Source organism: Habropoda laboriosa, unplaced genomic scaffold (genome assembly GCF_001263275.1).
Source record: "Habropoda laboriosa isolate 0110345459 unplaced genomic scaffold, ASM126327v1 scaffold76, whole genome shotgun sequence".
Taxonomy (NCBI): domain Eukaryota; kingdom Metazoa; phylum Arthropoda; class Insecta; order Hymenoptera; family Apidae; genus Habropoda; species Habropoda laboriosa.
Window position 1 is genome coordinate 483,540 of NW_017100184.1, and position 18,447 is coordinate 501,986.

At 47.1% G+C, this 18,447-nt stretch overlaps 1 protein-coding gene and 1 long non-coding RNA gene across 2 annotated transcripts in view; both read right to left on the reverse strand.

Annotated features, from left to right (window-relative positions):
- The window catches only part of LOC108579413, a 24,405-nt gene extending 7,528 nt beyond the window's left edge, over window positions 1-16,877 (reverse strand). Inside the window, exons 1-2 of the long non-coding RNA XR_001891467.1 lie at window positions 16,801-16,877; window positions 3,478-3,514 (exon numbers count right to left, since the gene is read on the reverse strand). This is a non-coding gene — a long non-coding RNA (uncharacterized LOC108579413). The remainder of the gene's footprint in view (window positions 1-3,477; window positions 3,515-16,800) is intronic.
- Window positions 16,878-17,639: 762 nt separating this feature from the next.
- Window positions 17,640-18,447, reverse strand: part of LOC108579361 (synaptotagmin-1-like) — a 4,467-nt gene continuing 3,659 nt past the window's right edge. Inside the window, exons 8-10 of the mRNA XM_017942885.1 lie at window positions 18,276-18,396; window positions 18,020-18,192; window positions 17,640-17,946 (exon numbers count right to left, since the gene is read on the reverse strand). Of these exons, the coding sequence (XP_017798374.1) occupies window positions 17,740-17,946; window positions 18,020-18,192; window positions 18,276-18,396 (501 nt within the window). The 3' untranslated portion in view covers window positions 17,640-17,739. The remainder of the gene's footprint in view (window positions 17,947-18,019; window positions 18,193-18,275; window positions 18,397-18,447) is intronic.

Genomic DNA, 18,447 nt, shown 5'->3' on the forward strand with positions numbered 1-18,447 from the left:
ACCAGCCGCTGCCTCTTCGTCTCGACTATCCCCGCGGTTAAAATAACCGCGAGGTGAAAAGAACCGAAGCACGGATCGTCAACCGGACGAATCCTACGCGCGATTTCACCGACGATCGTCGCGCGACCTCGACTCTTGCCTTATCGTTCCCGCCGATCGACCCTTGCCTTCGCTCGTCCAACTGTTGCGAGGAGTCTTTTCTCTCGGGGGAGAGACAAGTTTTGAATTTCCCGATCAGCCAGGAAACGCACATGCTTTTACTCTACCGTACAAGTTCGACGGCATGCGAGCAACCCGTGGCCTTCGGTAAGGACGGGTTTCGATCATTATGCGCGCGGCGAGTAGGCATCCGCCACTCGAGATTGCGCTCTTTGCTCTATCTAGAAGACGCAACGACCTTTCAATCAGCCTTATTGCTCGTCACTCGCAGCTTCGTAGAAGGTGTCGATGCTCTGGTATCGATCTGTTCCATCTGTATCTTTGCGTGAGCTGCTGATTCGCGCCAACAAACGCCAAGTAGCACGAGATCATTCCCATCTGTTACTCGCCGGTGAGAAGAACTTTTTCCAAGTAGAGCTGTCCGCAAAAGGCCCGGTAATTGCGATTTCGCGTGAAATCATCGGCGAAGTAATCGGCCTCGTGGAGATTACACACCGTGTTCGCGTCACTCGCCGAAGATGCCTCCGGTTAACGCAACCACCTCGTGGATCGGTGGATAACTGGTAGCCAGACGGAAGATCGTTTTTATCGCGACGCATATAGTACCTACATACTTAGGTAGAGCACCGTGTCTCGGGGAGCACGTTCCGCGACGAGTGCGTGAGATTAATGGGCCGCAATAGACTGATGCGTTAATTGCGAGAAATTGAGTCGAATGGGGGAGAAAACGATTGAAGATTGCAAACGTGACCAGTCTCGAGCCGCGATTTCACTCCGCGTGCTTCTTAACCCTTGAACTTGGCAAACTCGACTCGTCTGGTCTTTCGTTTAGAGCCACTCGCCAATGGAATTTCGTGCTTTCAGCGAGCTAATGGTCTATCAAGTTTTTTCTCTCGCTTCTTTAATAGCTGGGAGTTGTCCAAGAAGAAACTGGAACCGTCTAATTTTATCACTTCCACATCGAGGAATAGATATTTTCGTTCTTTCATTTACCAGAGTCACGGCGGTGTATTACTGACGGTTTCTAATCCAAAACGCAGTACCGTGTAATAATTGCGATTCTCTTTCCACATGCCGCCTTTCATAAAGAACCAATTAATTCCTCTGGTCTGTATCAGTTGTACATACGTATTACCACAATTTAACATAGTTTTCAGTGAAAATATGCTTTTCAACGGTGTTACGATCATTAGCATACTTCCTTTTCCTTGGCGTGTACAATCAGTTAACGCTCTGATTAATAGGAAAATAATAGACGGCTGTTGCTTCGTTCCCGAAACGACCACCTTCCTTTCGATTCTTCTCCAAAGATGCTGCCATCTTTCTTTTCTCTTTATCCACCGATAAACCCGGTAATTCGGAAATATTTTCAATTGGCAACCCAAGGACAGGAAACAGCAGCGATCTAGTTAACAAGATAGAGCACAAACTCTAAGACCTAATAAGGAGAGAAATAACAGAATGCAAGGAAACGTGGCTTGCTCTGGAAAAAGAGTCACGTAGTGCCGCTTAAGACGCCAGCAGACCGATACATCTACCACTGCTCCCATACTCCTCGTCCACAGAAGAATTACACCATGGAGACAACACCTCTGGTCGATTCTGTCTCGCGGTGGATCACGTAATAACAACACGACACATTTCTCTCTCCAAAGAGTTATCCTCCTCTTTAGGATGACTTAATTTTCGCGAGGCGCGTGCAAACGTTGAGCTGATGGAAGGCCAAACAGAGGATGCAAATTCAGGCAAAGGTCTAAGGGAGTTCCAAAAGCCCGTCGTCGAAAGCGACCTTTTAAGGGAGAGGAGAAGAAGAAAAAAACTGTGCTCGCCAGCCAAACTCAGGCTGGCTCCTTTTCATCGAGCAGAGACACGATCTTCGTATCTCCCCGTGGAAGTGTTTGCTGAGCAAAGATTATGATAAAGCCGAGAGAGCTGAAACAACCCGGTAATATTGACGTTACCTCGTTGCACCGAGCCAGCAGGGTTTACCGTCCTCGAATAACGAGTTAAACGCGATAGCGCTCTGGCTCGCGACGACGCCGCCGCCGTCGTCACCGGTGATAAGTAAATTAGAGGCCGACGACCAACCGAATTTCCGAATACTCGACACACACCAGCTAGCGGCAGCAGGTTTGATGAATTTTTTACCGAGTAACTGGCAAGAATGACGAAATACGAGACAGCAGTGAGAAACTTTCGATAATTCAACACCGTAGTACCTACGAGAAGGCGGCGAAGATAAAGCTCGATGCAACAACTTACGAGTTTCGCAGGATCGAGAGCGCTCGTAAATACGTGGAGAGATATTTTTCAGAAAAATTGTTGATCGGGACACACCACCGTCGAGGGAGAAGCATAAAAAAAAAATGAGCGTGGCACTTGAGGGAGTAGTCTGAAAGTGAAAAGGGCAGAGGCTGGGCGTGACGTGGAGGAGGAACGGCAGTGTCGCGATATATTATTGAAGGACGAGACGAATTATTCGGTGGATCTCGTCCGACTGTAAAAGTGTTACGAGCCCGAGCTAGACAAATAAATTTTCGACGACCGGACGCACGGGCCCGCCACTGCAGAGGAATATAAACCTACGAATTATCGACCCGTTTTCCGACCCTTCCATCTTTCCTTCCTGCCTTTCCATTACCCTCTCGCCCCTCGACCATTCTACCCGGCAACCCTCCTCGCAACGAGATGTTGCCAGGGACTCGAAAGCGAAACTGTTCGGTGATCGATCATTCTTTTAATTGAATCATACCGGAACCCAACATTTATACCTAGAGCTACCATCGTTCTATATCTTTCCACGGTCTTCGCTACGTTCAACATTTGTCTTCCCTGTCTAAACGGTATAAGTACGCCCGTATAAATAGGTGTTTAATGCTAATTTAAAAGCTAATGCGTCCAAGCCTGTAAATATTGACAATGTTCGACGTGAGTCACTGTTCGTGAAGCAGCAGAAGACGGTGAATTAAACGTAGAATAATATCTCGTTCTCGTGTTACGACAAAAGCTGAACAATGAACGATCGTTTTGATCGATCTTGAGTATTGTACGATACTTGGTACTAATTCACAGATGCTTCTACACCTATCGAATTCTCGCAGATTTCGAGGAGAGCGAGTTGCCAGAGGTAACCATACTAATTCATAGATGCTTCTACACCTATCGAATTCTCGCAGATTTCGAGGAGAGCGAGTTGCCAGAGGTAACCATGGAGGTTCGGCGTTTCGATGGAAATGTGCGGATGTTTCGGCCCACGCGGAGAAACGCCGATGGAGAGATGTGGAGGTGACACGGAATACGTAATTCTCGGCCACTTACCGCAAGCTTTCCGGTTGAATATCGCTTTCTGCGGAACCTGCAACAAAAATATCACCGCTTGTTCAGAATATTCGCCACGTTTAAACGACGTACGTTTCGCTAGCGAATTTCAGTAACCTAGCTTTGTACTCCTGCGTACCGAGGCAATCGAAAGCCGAGCATTCGATTAATTTACATTCGTAACAAATTGTCTTTTGACGCACGTGACGCGCATGGCAACGTTTTGCACGGTAACGACGTTGGTCCGTGTGGAAATGCATCGTGGACGACGCGAACGACGCGACACAACGTGTGTGAAACCGTGTCGTCGTAGACTCGAGTTTCCTGTTCACCTTGCTAGAAATACCTAGAGCAGCCGGTGCATTCTCGAAAGTGGCAACAGTCGCGACAGGCCGGAGCAAGCTTGAAAGCTCCACGAAGGACGAATCGATCCTTCCTGAACAAGGATAAACGAATCATAGGTTCGCGTTTAATTACCTAGCGATTCTATCGTATCGACCGAACAAACAAGGAAGAAGCTACCACACACTGATAAATCTTTCGTAACTTTCGTACTTGGACTGCATCACGGTCGCGTACCGTCGAGGACGCGAGGCACTTGTGTATGTCGGAAGTGTGAATCGATACGGGTGTAATTCGCGGGAGGGATTAGCGAAAACGCAAAAGTTGAACCTGCTGCTAGGCGTAGGATTGTGAGCCAAGCTCTCCTGGATTAACCCTAGCAGAATCGGGTCAGAACATGGCCCAAAGCGCATTTTCAACGTTAACGCGGAGAAAACGAGGATTCAGATTGAAAGGGAGATATCAACGACGAGACGGCGCAAAGATGCAAATGAAAAAATCACGCCTCCAAGAAATTCCACGGTAGAAAAACGAAGGAAAAAAGAAAAAAAGAGAAAAAACGAGGTTCCGGCGTATTATTGAAGTATTATCTACACACATCGGCAGAAACCCCTGAGGGAATCGATGCAGCGTACAATGAAATACGCGCACTCGACCGACCTTCTGCCCAGTGAATGGTTTCGTTGTGCTACTTCTGCCACACATCGCGGATAGTTGTACCGCAAAGTCCATCCCAGAAAATCTAATCAAATTTCCTTTCAAACAGACAAAGATGTAATTTTTCCTGAAAATACCAGCTCTTTGTACAGAAGAATACCCCTTATCTTTTTGCCTGCAGCGAGGTAGAAGAAGAAAAAGGCGATGCTACGAGTCGAGAATAGTACAAAAGACGCGATTCCATCGGAAGAATGAAGCCGCCTTATCAACGTAAACATTCGTAACGCGTCGCTCGTGATAAGATCCGGATATCGCTTTGAGGTCGTCTCTAATCGCAAGGTGTACACTCGGTTTCGCATAATGAACAACTATCGCGTAATATCCACCCGCGTTTCCGTTCCAGACGCGTCCTCGCGCAGCCTTCGCTGCTAGAAAGTGTTCCCCCGTCTGTGTTCGCTGGTATTCGTGACAACTACGTCGTTTACTTAGATAGCGATCGTATCATCATCGATTTCCACCAGCCTTGCTGGATATCCTCGTCCTGTTACGCAACCAGAGATCAACGATACGCTCAATTATCTTATCGCGTTATAAGTACTCCTGTTTTGCTCATCTTTATGCATGCCTCGCTCGATTCTTTTCGCGGAGAAACTACAGTCCGGCTATTAAAACATCATCAGCGAAGAATGATCCAACCGGGCAATTACACGGACGGAACAAAGTTCACGGTGGATTATCGAGACAAGCTATCGCTATATCGGGGAAGATTTTTCATCGCGCTGCTCCATGCTGATACGATTTATCCGCTGCATCTCGGGCAACGCAAATGTTTCCGAGATTCGCGATGCAAACAACGTTGGCTACTGTAAACCGAATGCCGTGGCCGTGGAAACAGTGAACGATTCAGTCGATCCGTCCGGAAAGACTGCACGCGCTGCTTAACCGCCATCCTCCTATTCCCACAGTCATAAAGTTCCATCTGATTTCTTGCCCACAGCTGATAACTATCTCAACTTTGCACCCTTTCTCTTTCTTTTCCACTTTTTTCAACACTTTGCTCGTGACCTGTAGTCCTGCCGTATCCTTCGTTTCACGGCGAACGAAGCCGCAGAATTTTCCAGGAACGGTAGGGACCTCAGTTTCGGTTGGCTCGCATCTTCCGAAACGGCAAAACTCGCGGCGTGAACCGGCTTCGCTCTAGATGCGTGGAATTAAACAGAAAATGCGGCGCGGTAAACGGAGGTCGAAAACGGTAGTAAAAGGAGTGCCACTAAATATTACTCGTTTCGACGGACTAGGTGAAAGGAGATTAAGTGGTATAAAGGCTGGCACAACACGAGTGGCGTCGTAGCTCGTCGGTGAGTAGCACTCGACACCGACGACGTACGCACCTGGAAATAGCTGCAGCGTTAAATAACAGCGTCTGCTCTTGCTACACGTGCGCGCATACTCGGTGTCTCGAATTCACCACCGATCGAGGACGCCTTTTTTCTCTTTGTTTTATCTTTTCGCGCATGGAACGGTTCGAACTTATGAATAATGCATGCAAGGTGGTCATTCTTGAGGCGCTATGAATTTTTTCACCCTTCCTTTTCCAACGCTTCCTGCTTTCCCTGCATTCCCGGTTAATCTTTTAATCGTTTTTTGCCCCTATTATCCCTTTATGGAAATTATCCGAATAGAAATGCTATTCTAGCGTTTAGTTGGATTCCAGCGGCTCAAAGTGTGTCGTCCGTTGCAAATCCCTCGAAATATACCTATGTACATAGAGCGGAATCTTCCGTGGCGGCAGCCTTTCTTTTGCTCGGTGATGTGCGGTATTCCCGTTTAGTACAGCGATGCAGTATGTGTCTCGATCCAACTGAAAAATGATCGAATTTCGTATGGACACTTTACGATCTATTTCAACTGGGTAGACATTTTCGTCTATTTAATTAATAGACCGGGGGCGTTGTTCGTCCGTGAGAATATATATATATATATACCTTGTCACCTCGGAGAGGAATTGAGATGTGGCTGACGCACCGGTGATACTGAAAATGCAGCAGCGCGGAGGAAAGCGTTTCGGCGTTCGCCGTGATTTATGTCGAGCCTTTAATTAACGTCAAACTTTTTTACCCGCGATGACCCGTCAGCCCTCCCTCGAAATAGCGCCGGCTTCCAATCTATCTTCGTGAAAGCGGCCGTTCAAACGGACGAGATTCGCCTACGAATTTCCACCTCGACTTCCAACGCGATCGACGTCTCGTGGAAATTGCCGACAATTTCGCGCGGTGCCGCTTCTTCATCTTTGACTAGTCACGCTGTATATAAATCAGCCAGTTTCCAAAGAGGACACGCTCGACAGGAGTTTGCCGATATTCGTGGAGAATGCAGAAATTCAGGAAATTACACCAGCGGCCGAGGGAAAAAGGAAAGATACTTGGAACGATCTGGAACTGGTGTCCTCGCGATCGAGAACAAGGGATCATCAGGCGTTGCTAGAATCGTTAATTGACTCGAGAGAAAACACGCTGCAGTTTTTCCCCGGAGCTATTTCGAGAGTCGATCTCCGCGTGAACTTGCTTCTTACGGAACAAATCCACAAACAGTCGGGGAAAAGCGAGATTACAGCAGCCCTCGAACGTACACACAGGGTCGAAAGTTTAGAGAGTTAGAAACTAACCACGGACGCGTGCAGCAAAAATCTAACCAATAATATTTATCGTTGCGCACACACGAAGATATATACTCTTCGGAGAGAAACGAAGCTTTATGAAAGTTTCAGGCTCTGCAAGGTAGAGCAAGGAAAGAAGGAAGGAAGGCTGTCTGATTTATAAATTCCCTCGCTGCTACCATTTCCTCTTGCACGAGATAAGTAACTTTTCTCGATTATTTATAAGACAGATATTCGGCTGAAAAGGTGAAGCAATTGGTGTGAAGTAAACGGGAAAGGCAGAACACACGCGCGTTAACTACGGTATTTTTTGAGCGTCACGTTGACAAGCCATCGGACCCTATCGAACCGCGACAACCAGAATACGGTAGGCGTTCCTCGTCCCTGCCAGGAACCTGAATACCTTCGGCTAGACGAAATACGTTACAAAAAGTTTCGTATTCTTACGACGAGGGACACACGCGTGACCATGAGGCCCTTTGCTCCACTCGGTCACGCGTGAAACACGATTTTATAACCCGGCTGACTAAACAGAACCGCCGTTCCTTCTCCCGCTAAAGTTTTTATTTTCTCGATACTCGAACGCAGCTCTAACTCTAGACCAAACATATGTATTTCGACCACGCGCGATCGTCACACCGTCGAAAACATACCTTTCCGTATTATAGAGACGCTACGTAGACGGCGTGTGACGGAGAGACCATGTGAAATGTTTAATTCACCTGGCAGGGTCGAAACGGTGGTACGTAAAAAATTCATCGTGTCGTGCTCTCGCACAAAGTGAGAAGGAGTGAGAGAGAGAGAGAGCGTGTCACCGTTTCGGCCCGGTGGAGTTTCAAACATTGCGAGTTCTCGAGCGAGTCGAGGAGGAGGTCGGCTCGACTTTGACAAGGTTGTCGGTTTTGCGGGCTCAGCAAAAGCAGGAAACCATAAATGATAATAAGGCACGAGCACCTAACGCCCTGTGGGGAGGGGGAGGAGGGCAGGTATCGAACGAACAGACGGACGAACGGACAAGCAGACAGACAGACGAATGTGAAGAGGAGAGAGAGAAGAGGGTTTGGTAGGCATGGCAACCACCATCCATCCATCCATGCATCCAGCATCCCCCTGGTGAGGCCATGCACCATCGAGTGTATGTACAGTGTATCGAGTGTACGGGAAATCTGACACGGGCCCAGGCTAAAAATATACGCACCTATGCGCGGTCAACCCGGACGCAACCGCACAAGCGTGATTCCGCGATTCCGGCTCTTTTCCTCGTCTCGTTTTCCTTCGTTTTTGGCTGCGCCGTGCTCTTCGCGGAGGAACGTTGCCCGTTAACGCCACGCGTCAACCCACCGAATCTTTACTGGCGCTTTACGAGCAACACACTTCTTCACGGTTATTCACCTCGCAACGTGTAACACGCGCGTCTCTTCCTATTTCTCAGCGCCGCGCACTTTTTCACGCGTTTTACGCGTCCCGCTTTCTGCGGTCGCATCCAGATTAAAAATAATGCGCACGTTGCAGTAAACTCCTCCCCTGCTCCAGCACACACGCATGGGTTGCGTTTACGAGCTGCGCGAAAAATCGTTCGAGATGCCGCGTATTTCGGCTTTCACCGAAGATCGAACGCTTCCAGAGGAGACTCGATCGACGAGAGAAGAAAAAGAAGGAGCGAGGTAGAAATAAAAATTCATCCCACCAGGAGAAGATATTCGCAGTGAAAATAATTGTGCGTCGATTGTACGAGGTGCAATAAAAAGTGATTTACTCGCGCGTACAGAGAAGGAGCAAGGACGTCGTGAATTTATCGCCGTCCGTTCCAACAATTTTCCGCGATGCTCTCGTACGGGTGAAAAGGGGGTTGGAAAAAGTGCGCGTGGAAGCAAGTAAACGCGCATTTATTCGGTATTCGCGGTGAATTTTCGATTAACTCGAGGAGTCGAGTCGAGTGTATCAGTTGAGAGATACTTTAGAAAGAATTTCGAGCGTCCTCCCCCTTCCCACGCGTCTGCAAGTTTCTCCAGTTCCTAATCGAGCGATCGTTCGGTCTGGCGTGTCCCTGCGAACGCGGAGAACACTTTCGCCGCGTGTTCTGCGAACAAGAGCCGGAAGGAAGACGCGAACGCGGGCCGGAGAAAGGGCGCATCGCGAGTAATCGTTCCCGCCCGCGCCGCACAAGTCGGTGTTTTCGGTCCAATGCCGTGCGAAGGAGAAGTAGCGGAGCAAGCGAGCGAGCAGCGCAGAAATTTTTGCATGTAGCTTCACGCATCGACGACTCATCGCGCAATAAAAGAATTCTCGGGCTTTCCCGTTTCTTCCGGTCGAACGTCTCTCATTGTTTCTACGAGCGGAACACGCCACGGCAAACATTCTTTATTCCGCTTTTATCCCTTTTCGTTCCACTTTTTCACGCCGTCCACCGACATTCTTGCATTCGACTTTGAAAACCAAATGAACGCCTTTTGTCACGCTTGCGACGAAGCCCTCGAGATACCTGCGGCAAATTTCCACTTTGTGGCTGCCTCGCCGGTGTGTTCGATATGAAAATATCGGTTTCGTCGGGAGCAGCAACAAGCCGAGATAGAAAACGTTCTCGAGGCTACTCGTACCGGTTTCATCTGCATTCTAATTGGAAGTCTTGCCAGAGACGCGCAAGCCAACACGGTAGCAAAGAGAATTTCTCCGCGTTAAAGGGAGTTATAAAATCGACAACACACGGGATAAACGAGGACGAAGAGGACGAAACCGCGAAGGCGCGCTATCAACGCGAACCGAGCGGACGGAAAAAGTTCAAACGGCCAGCTAGGTGACCATTTATGGGCATAAAGCGAACAACTGTTCGCAAAACAACCGACGGACGCGAATCGACTGCACAGTGACTGGACGATCTCGATATAAGGAACTAGTCGACGCGTCTTTTTCTACAGCTTTTTCATTCACACCGAGATCCGCATCGATGCACACGCCATTGTCGTACGTGTGCACCGTGAAACCTCGCTCTATAAGGACCAGAGGGATTTCTAATTGCAGAGAAGACGCGTTCGTTTCATCGATCGTGACGCTCGCTGCGTCCAAGAAGAAAGCTAATCGTTTCTTCTGCCCTAGAATTCGGTTTCGCTTGTCCTGCGACGTAGCGTTCAAGTTTGATCTACTCTACGGTTCCGAGAGGTTAACCGATCGCTCGGTTCTTTTCTACGGCGTCACACCGGTTAATTGCCGTATGCAAAGTCAACGTTGGTACCTCGAAGCACAATGGTTTTCAGCTGTAATAAGTAGACACGTAACGTACTCTCTGCAAACGTAGACGACGCGTTTGACGAGCAACAACGAGCATGCTCGATAGTCTTCAACGCTGTTAGATTGCTATTGAAGTTAACTGAAGACAATCGCTGTGAGATACCGGCCACTTCACAGATACAGATCTACGCACAAACTGTTTTTAGTTACAACAACCGAGCTTTCTATCGATCGACCGAGTGCATCCGATCTTTTGCAACGCGAGAAACAGACACGTACGAATCGCGCATTAATTAATGACTGTACTCCCGTTTAACTGGAAGTGTGATTCACCGGTTTGTCAAGCTATTAACTTATCGTTATCGCTCGGCTATCGTCTGAATAATGAAAAAAATCGCAGGCTACAGCGGTCGTCTGTTATTTGCAGAGAAATTAGCAGAGAATCCGTCGACTCGGGAGCCACGAAAAATGAACCATGCGTCGATTTGCTTCGCAACCGGGCCTACTAGAATTATCTCACGAGATACGCCGAATTTCATTGGGCAATTTTCATTTCGAACCGGGCAAACGTCACAGAGGCGCCGCCGTGTCGTTTAACATTCAAAGTCTGGCTGAATTTCCATAAAACGCGAGGAGAGGTGGCGCGTAGAAAAATTTCGATAAAGATCCTGTAGCTGCGCGGCGCGTTTCCTCGTTAAAAAGGAACGCGGAAAAGGGAAACGCCGGAAAAATTCGAAAGAAAAGAAGCACCGCCACCTCTATATTGGCTTTAGCCCTCGGAGAAAGGATACGGAATTACCGCAAGCGTAAAGAAACCGCGCGGAGTATGTACATTCGCAGTTCTCGTAGCGCAACTATAACTGGTGGTTCTATCGAGAGGGCTCTAACGACGAGAAGAAAATTCAAGGACTACGCGCACCGGGAATCCTCGTGAAATTGAAAAGCGAACATCGTGCTCACTCGGGTATCTCTACGGAGAAGCCGACTTTTCCCGAAATTTCCTCACTTGCCAACGGGATTACGAGAGATAACAGAAGTGTCACGTTATCGTTAATAACGTCGTTTTATCCATTAGCCGATCAGAGTTTTTCGCGTTTTACGAGGAGTTCGGCGTGAAAACGTGACGGACGAACAGTTCGTAATGGAAATTTAAGATTAGCCTGGTTCGAACGGCAAAAGAAACAGTACGTTACGAATGGTAATAATATTTTCAAGCAGTTTTTGTCGCGGCTAAGGCAAAGTGTAACAGTTGTATGGGCAATTGAAAAGGTGATTGAACGCGGTTACTGTTCGACGAAACTGCTGTTACGCGGTAATGCCGTAAAATGCGTGTATTTATAGATCGACAGAATGCAGAATAACTGCCTACATTGAAAACTGCATTCTAACCAACCTGCCCGCCGACGGCGACCCAGTTATGCATCGGCGTTCTCCAATTTCTACTTCGAGACCTCAGTCTCTCCTTCTCTATCGATAAAATATTGCATACCGAAACGTTCCTCTAACCGCGACAACTCCTTCGAACCGTTTCACAGCCCCCGCCCAACCATCTCCTCCAAATACGTAGCGTGAACCCTGTTCGAATGCGATATTCCATGTGGCGAGAGGTTCGGTCCGTTTTAAATTCGAAATTACACGACTAACGAGATTCGCGGCGCGAATTTGCAGCGACCCAAATTTCTCATGCGACTTTAGCGAAGGGTCGTTCTGCTGGTGCAGCAGAATGCGACACCCGGCTCTTCTCTCTTCGCGGGCATATTTATCGCTAGCTCGCGTTCGTCGAGATTCGGAGACAGAGTGGATGCGAGCGTTGGATTTAGCTTAACGGCCTGGGAACTATCCTCGAGCCGGTTGAACCGAGCGGAAAGTTGGGTAAAATGGTCAGGCGGACAGAGGCGCGCGTCAAGCGCCTCTCGAATGCAAAGAACCTGAACCTCCTGGGTTACGGAACGTTTCGAAAGTTTCACCCCACGAGCGGCACACTTGAACACACTTGTTCGTTTTTTGGCGTAACGAAACGGCAGCTGCCGGCCAATTTTATGGGACAGCTATGACAGAATCATGTTAATGCCCCGATCGTAAGTGTTACGAACGGATTACGTTGTTACACACTTATGAATACGTAACTGCTGCTTTAGACGTAGTAGAATCGTGTGTTCGAATTCGAGGGAAATTTCAAAGAGGTAACCGTCTTAAGATATTCATAATTACATCCGGGGCGAATAAAAATTGGAATTAATTGGCAAGGCTGGAGAAGGGCGCGTTTCCCTCGCATAAATAAACAACTTCCGTCGGCGACTTCGGTCAAAAAGATGTATAATTTTTGCGGTCGCACGCGCGCTCAGCCCGGCGTCGAATTTGTAATTCCAATTAAACGCTCGCGGCAGACTCGCGCGCGGACCAGTTAACCGAGGGAAATGAATTGTAGCGGGGACGATGCAGCGACGATTAAGCCGCAACGGGCCGCCGCGCTTTTTGTATTTCCTTTCGGTAACCCAAATAAACGTTATTTTTTTCATGCCACCGTACCTCACCACCGTGTGTCCCACCGAAATAGTAACGGTGACGGTCTTGATCCGCGGACGACGATCGCGCCAATCATTGTTCGATGGTATTTAGGAGACCGCCTATTTTCAGACCACTATTTTTATTTGAAATCGCTTTCAAGACGTTTGTAAACCCCTGCCAACCATGGGGCACGCGAATCCCGATGCATCACCGAACAGTCACGCGACTATAACACACCTCGGCCCTGCCTCCTCCTCTCTGCTAATCCACACGCTTTCCTTATACGTATCTACATCACCTCCATCTATCTAGGCTAATCTATTACCTATTGCGTCACCGGTTTGCCCTTTGCAAACTTCCTCTTAAATTCAAACGCCCCGTCTTCTTCTCTACGTACAATTCAATTTCACTTAACAGCTACAGGTAACGAACTCGATTAAGATTGCGATCGCGAACAAGTCGAATTTTCCTCGGAAACTGCGGTTAATTAACCCACGTGAAACAACCGTATTTTCTACCAGATTATTACGAATAATTACCACTTTTGATCGCCTGCTTATTTGCCTACAGGTTTCAATGTACAGACTCTCGTGTGCAGGCAACGGTATTGTTCCTGCTATTGTTCAAAAACGCGTACACGGTTCTTAGGTTATACCGAAGCGAAGAGAGAGAAACGAATCTGCACGTCACGTCGATCGGACCGGAGGTAAGCGATGTCGACTGGAAAAACGCAAGGTATTCGATGACGTCGAACGATAGGAAAGGCAAGCGGACCGATATCCCTATGGAAACACATCCACCGGAGCTTTCCTTTGTCACCGCTCGATCAGATACAGAAGCGACAACTTATTTCATTTAACCAGCTACCATTTCATTATCGGTGTACCCAAGGATCGAACGACCTTCTGCTCGATTTCAAGCAGAGAAGCCCCTCTCTTCTTCGTTCCATGGATTTTCCTCGACTTTCTTGCCAGAAGCTTCTTTCTTCTCGCCTTTTCTCCAATTTACCTCGTTCCAAGTTGGCTATTCGACTGAAAAATTCCGTTCGTCTCTTTCCATCATTTTCGCCGCAGCAAACCGATCGCACGGTGAAACCAATCGGCATTACCCGGGATGAAATCCTCGCTACGCGTTAACCAATATTCTGATAACCGGTACTTTCGAGGTGCATCGTCGTCGAAATGACCAAAAGAGGGTACGAGAAGAAGGTTTTCCATGGAAATGCCGAGGAGAAGAAGCGGCGGGGAGGGAAACGAGGAGAATCCAAATACGCGGAGAAAGGGTTGAAGGCGTGTGGACATTCCGGAACCTTTTCCCATGCACGTGCACGTAGATACGCGCGCGTCCACGTCGGGCTAGGCTCTTTCATGATTGCGCAAAAATCATTTGCATGACAATGAGGCACGGCCGCGTGCCGGATAGTTTAGCTCGTGGTCCGAAAAAAAATGCACACCGGCTCTGAAAAAGCATCACCGCTGTGGGAAACCGAGCACGCTGCTCTTAAACCGGTGTTGTCCTTTCACATCTCTGCACATTAGCTTCTTATTCCCTAATTACGACAAACTGCGTGTTCGCGACCTTTCTTTTTTCTGCTCCTGTTGCGATAACATTCCCCGCCTCGTACGGTGAAAGTAATTGCAATTTCACGTTACAACAGAGAGGTTTCTCGCGATATTTGTAACGAACGAAAGAAACGATAAGGAGAAATTGCGCAAATGAATAAACGTTAATCACCGTCGCGAATTAACAATGAACAAATATCGAGTGATTTATCTACGGATTGCAAAAAAAAGTGTTATCCGCCGGAAATTGGTACATTTATGAGTAACAGGGGCGTTTCGATATCGCTACATTGTATCGGTCGCGTGCAACTAAATGGGTAGCTTGTAACTCAATTGCGATCTTTCCAACAGTATTTTCAATAAGCATAAGGGAAACGCTCGGACCAGACTGTGTATGTACTTAGCTGCGTACTTTTGCAATATAAAGTGTGTCAGTAGGTGTTTGCATTAATTAGTAAACGCGTTACACTCACCTTAGTAACGTATGCTAATTAGCTTGCAATTTTACGAAGAAGACTCTTGGATACAACCATCGCGCGAAATATTCGACGCAAATGGGAAAACGTGAATTGCTATTTTATCAAGTAAATCTGTAGGGAGCTCTTGAAACATGTCTATAGACAATAAGCGCCAGATCGAGTTACCTGATTTATACTGTATGTCGTCTGTGCAACACACGCTATCGTTGAACCGTACCGCGGGTATATCGTCGTCAGAAACCGGCGACCACTTCACAATAATACGTACACACGGAAAGCCACGCACTATCTTTTTTCTTGCCACAGACGGCGAGACGTCCTTCGCGTAATGGGCAAACAAAGCACACACGCTTTCGTCGTGGTGTTTTCGTTAAAACTGAAAAACCACGTTATTGGAATACAGCTGCCAATGACACGCGATATTTCTCGTCGATGTCGTTTCCAAGTAGGAGAAAAAAATACGAGTTTCGTGCAAAGCTGGGTATTTATTTAGAGAACGGTCGTTGATTCGTTTTTCGAGAAAATAAACGGGAACCGTGAGGTTATGTTCGAGGACAAATAAGCTGAAGCTGGTTCGACTTGTAATGCTTCGAAAGGCACATCGTGTATGCACGAGTGCTTGTGTACGAAAAAAAAAAAAAAAAAAGGAAATACCGAAAGATTAAGTCGAACCAGTTCCTTTTATCGACGATGAAAAAATTAGAAACAATCGAAATGCGGTTATTTTGTTTACTCTTTTCGTTTCCTTCCATGATATTTAATATCATAAATAACCTTTCGCGATGTACGCTATTTACGGGTTCTTTATAGGAAAAAATAAATATTTATTACGAGCAGCATGCCCGTGCTAATAATTTACCTGAGGATTATTCACACGCAAGCGTAACTCTTCCGTGGACCCCCCACGCAATCGAACGTAGAACGCATCTGCGACACCATATGCACTAACCGTTTTACCGATGCAACGCTTCCAATCTTTCAGAGGCAAGTTGTTAATTCACCCGGAGAGACGAACTCGTCACTTTTCTCGATACTGTGTGAACGTCGTCGACAGCGATTTTCGATGTTCTCAGATCGAGATTATCGCGAAAGTGTACAGAGAATATCGTAGCGTGAAGTAGGCGAAGAGACACGAAACGCACGTATGCGAAAGGGAGGTATGCACGCAACGATATGGCGGGAAGGGAGACACGAGGAACAACGGTTTCCAAGGGATTATTATACGTATACACACACGCGTAGACTATGGACGCTAAGCTTGGGACCGGCCCCACTAAATTTACTTTGGCCACACAATGGAAGAGGGTGGCGACGTGGCCAACGGACCAGCAGGTCAAACTCGATTCTGTCGGGGATCGACCGACAGGTAGTCGACATTTTCCTTTCCTTTTTCTGGCTTGACATCGCGGCACGTGAACGAGACAACAGAGATCGGATTTCAAAGGAAATACGAAAAGGTTTGCGAAATTGATACGTGAAAAATTTCGTCGAGACACGAAACTTGGGATCGGGAAGCTCGTTGATTTCCGACTAACGCCACATTTCGAGCATCCCGAACGAACGATTTGAGCGTTGCTATTGGACAATATTCAAAAACGATTGACATTACCGCGAGAAGCGGTTCCGACACTTTGTCCTTTTCAAACATGGATTACGCGTTTCGCGATGCCGGCTGACCGTTACATATCGTTGTTGTATCGTTAAATCACCGATAACGCGTCGAGTTCGATAGAGAGAAGGACTCGAGAATTCGAGATAGATAGTAGCACGAAATATCGTTCTACGTGGAAGGACTTGAAGCGCCTTTAGAGGTTACATTACCAGCGTAACGCTCTCTGACTCGCAGGAAACCGTGCAGCAGGATGTTGATCGAACGAATTACGTAGATACTTACCATTCGGCGAACCTCCGCGTCCTCGTGCACGGTACACTTATTTCTCAGGTAATGCAAACTAAACTCGCGACGGAAAAAGGGATAAACCGAATAAACTGAACACGACTGAGAACCAACACAACACACTCACAGGTCACAAAACAGACTGAAGCTCACTGGCTGGGCACCTCTCCTCAACGTTGCTACGAGACTAAGCGAAACGACGCTGCCGCCCTCTGCCGCTGCCGTCGGAACTTCTCGTCGCGCTACCTCAGCCCGCCACATTTCAAATCGACCTTTTCAAACGTTTCTCGTGCAATTACACATTTTCGCCAGACGGAGTATGTAAAACGGTTAAAAACGCAACTATATATTAAACGTATTCTTTATTTCGTTACACTCTAAATATAACATTCAATATATCAACAAAGTACCATAAATATTTATAAGATATACAATCTTCACGATCTTTGGTTGCGATTAAATTATGTAATAAATATAAAAATATATTTTACGTATAACGTACAATGTATAAGATCGAACGTCGAACGTTATTGCCCAAGGTATGCTAAATATTTGTTAAAAACCTGGAATTTCAGCTAGTTTGAAATTGACCCAACAAACGAGGGACATTTCTTCGGTAACGACGTACCTCTGAAACGTTTACCTGTCTCTACTTTATGGCACTATTTAGCTACGATGGTAAATGTCTTCGTTATTGTCCTTAATCCAGGTATACCGGAAAACCCCAACAGACCTTGCACACCGTTTCTTTCTTCGATATTTTCGGAAGATGAGCACACGGTACGCTTGCAAATTTCCGTTTATGTATTTTCTCAACGGTAAGAATTGTCACTCGATCCAGAATTACAGACGGTTTGAGCAATAACGCCGAATTATCCACCTTTTGCGTTGCTGCTTCTCTGGCAAAATACTTAAATCACAATGCAGTTTCAATTATTATTTCAATACGTGCCACACGGTAACGAGCTTTCTGGGATTTTGCAGCACAGAGAACCAGTGTAGCCTTTCGGTCGATCCTCTGACACCTTTCCCAAGCGCAACTTTCCCAATGAAAACGTCCTTTGCCCTGTGAACCGATGTTACCGAATCCTCGCTGTCGCTCGGATGCTCCGCGTTGCTCGTAGCGATCTCGATAGGCGCAGTCTGCGATATTTCGCAAGAATAATCGATCGTTAGAAAATACGTACCTACTGGTATCGTTCAAATTGATACGTACTCTGCTGCACAGCACCACGAGAAATTGCACCATGTCTAATTGATTATACGTCACGTCGAATGTCAACGTTTCGTTGAACTCTGGCTGAGAATCAGCGATGACGAATTTCGTTCTCTTCTTCTTCATTCGTTGTCCCGTTCTTCCGTTGAGCATCAATACCTTGACGTAAGGGTCTGAAAGCGTGGAAGAACCGTGTAGCTTTTCACAGATGCAAGAGGAAAAGCGAGGGTACAAGCAAGTTACGTGTGGTGCTTACTAAAATTGTTCAAGCTCGACACCGTCGGCGTAAACTTCACGTCACGCACCTTCATAACGTTTATAGTCAGTCTCTGTGCAGTGGGTAGATAACTTATACCTAGTAAAATATTTCCAAACTCCTGCAACGTCGAACAAAAAGGTTTCTCCGTTATTCATTTTTCGTTTATTCC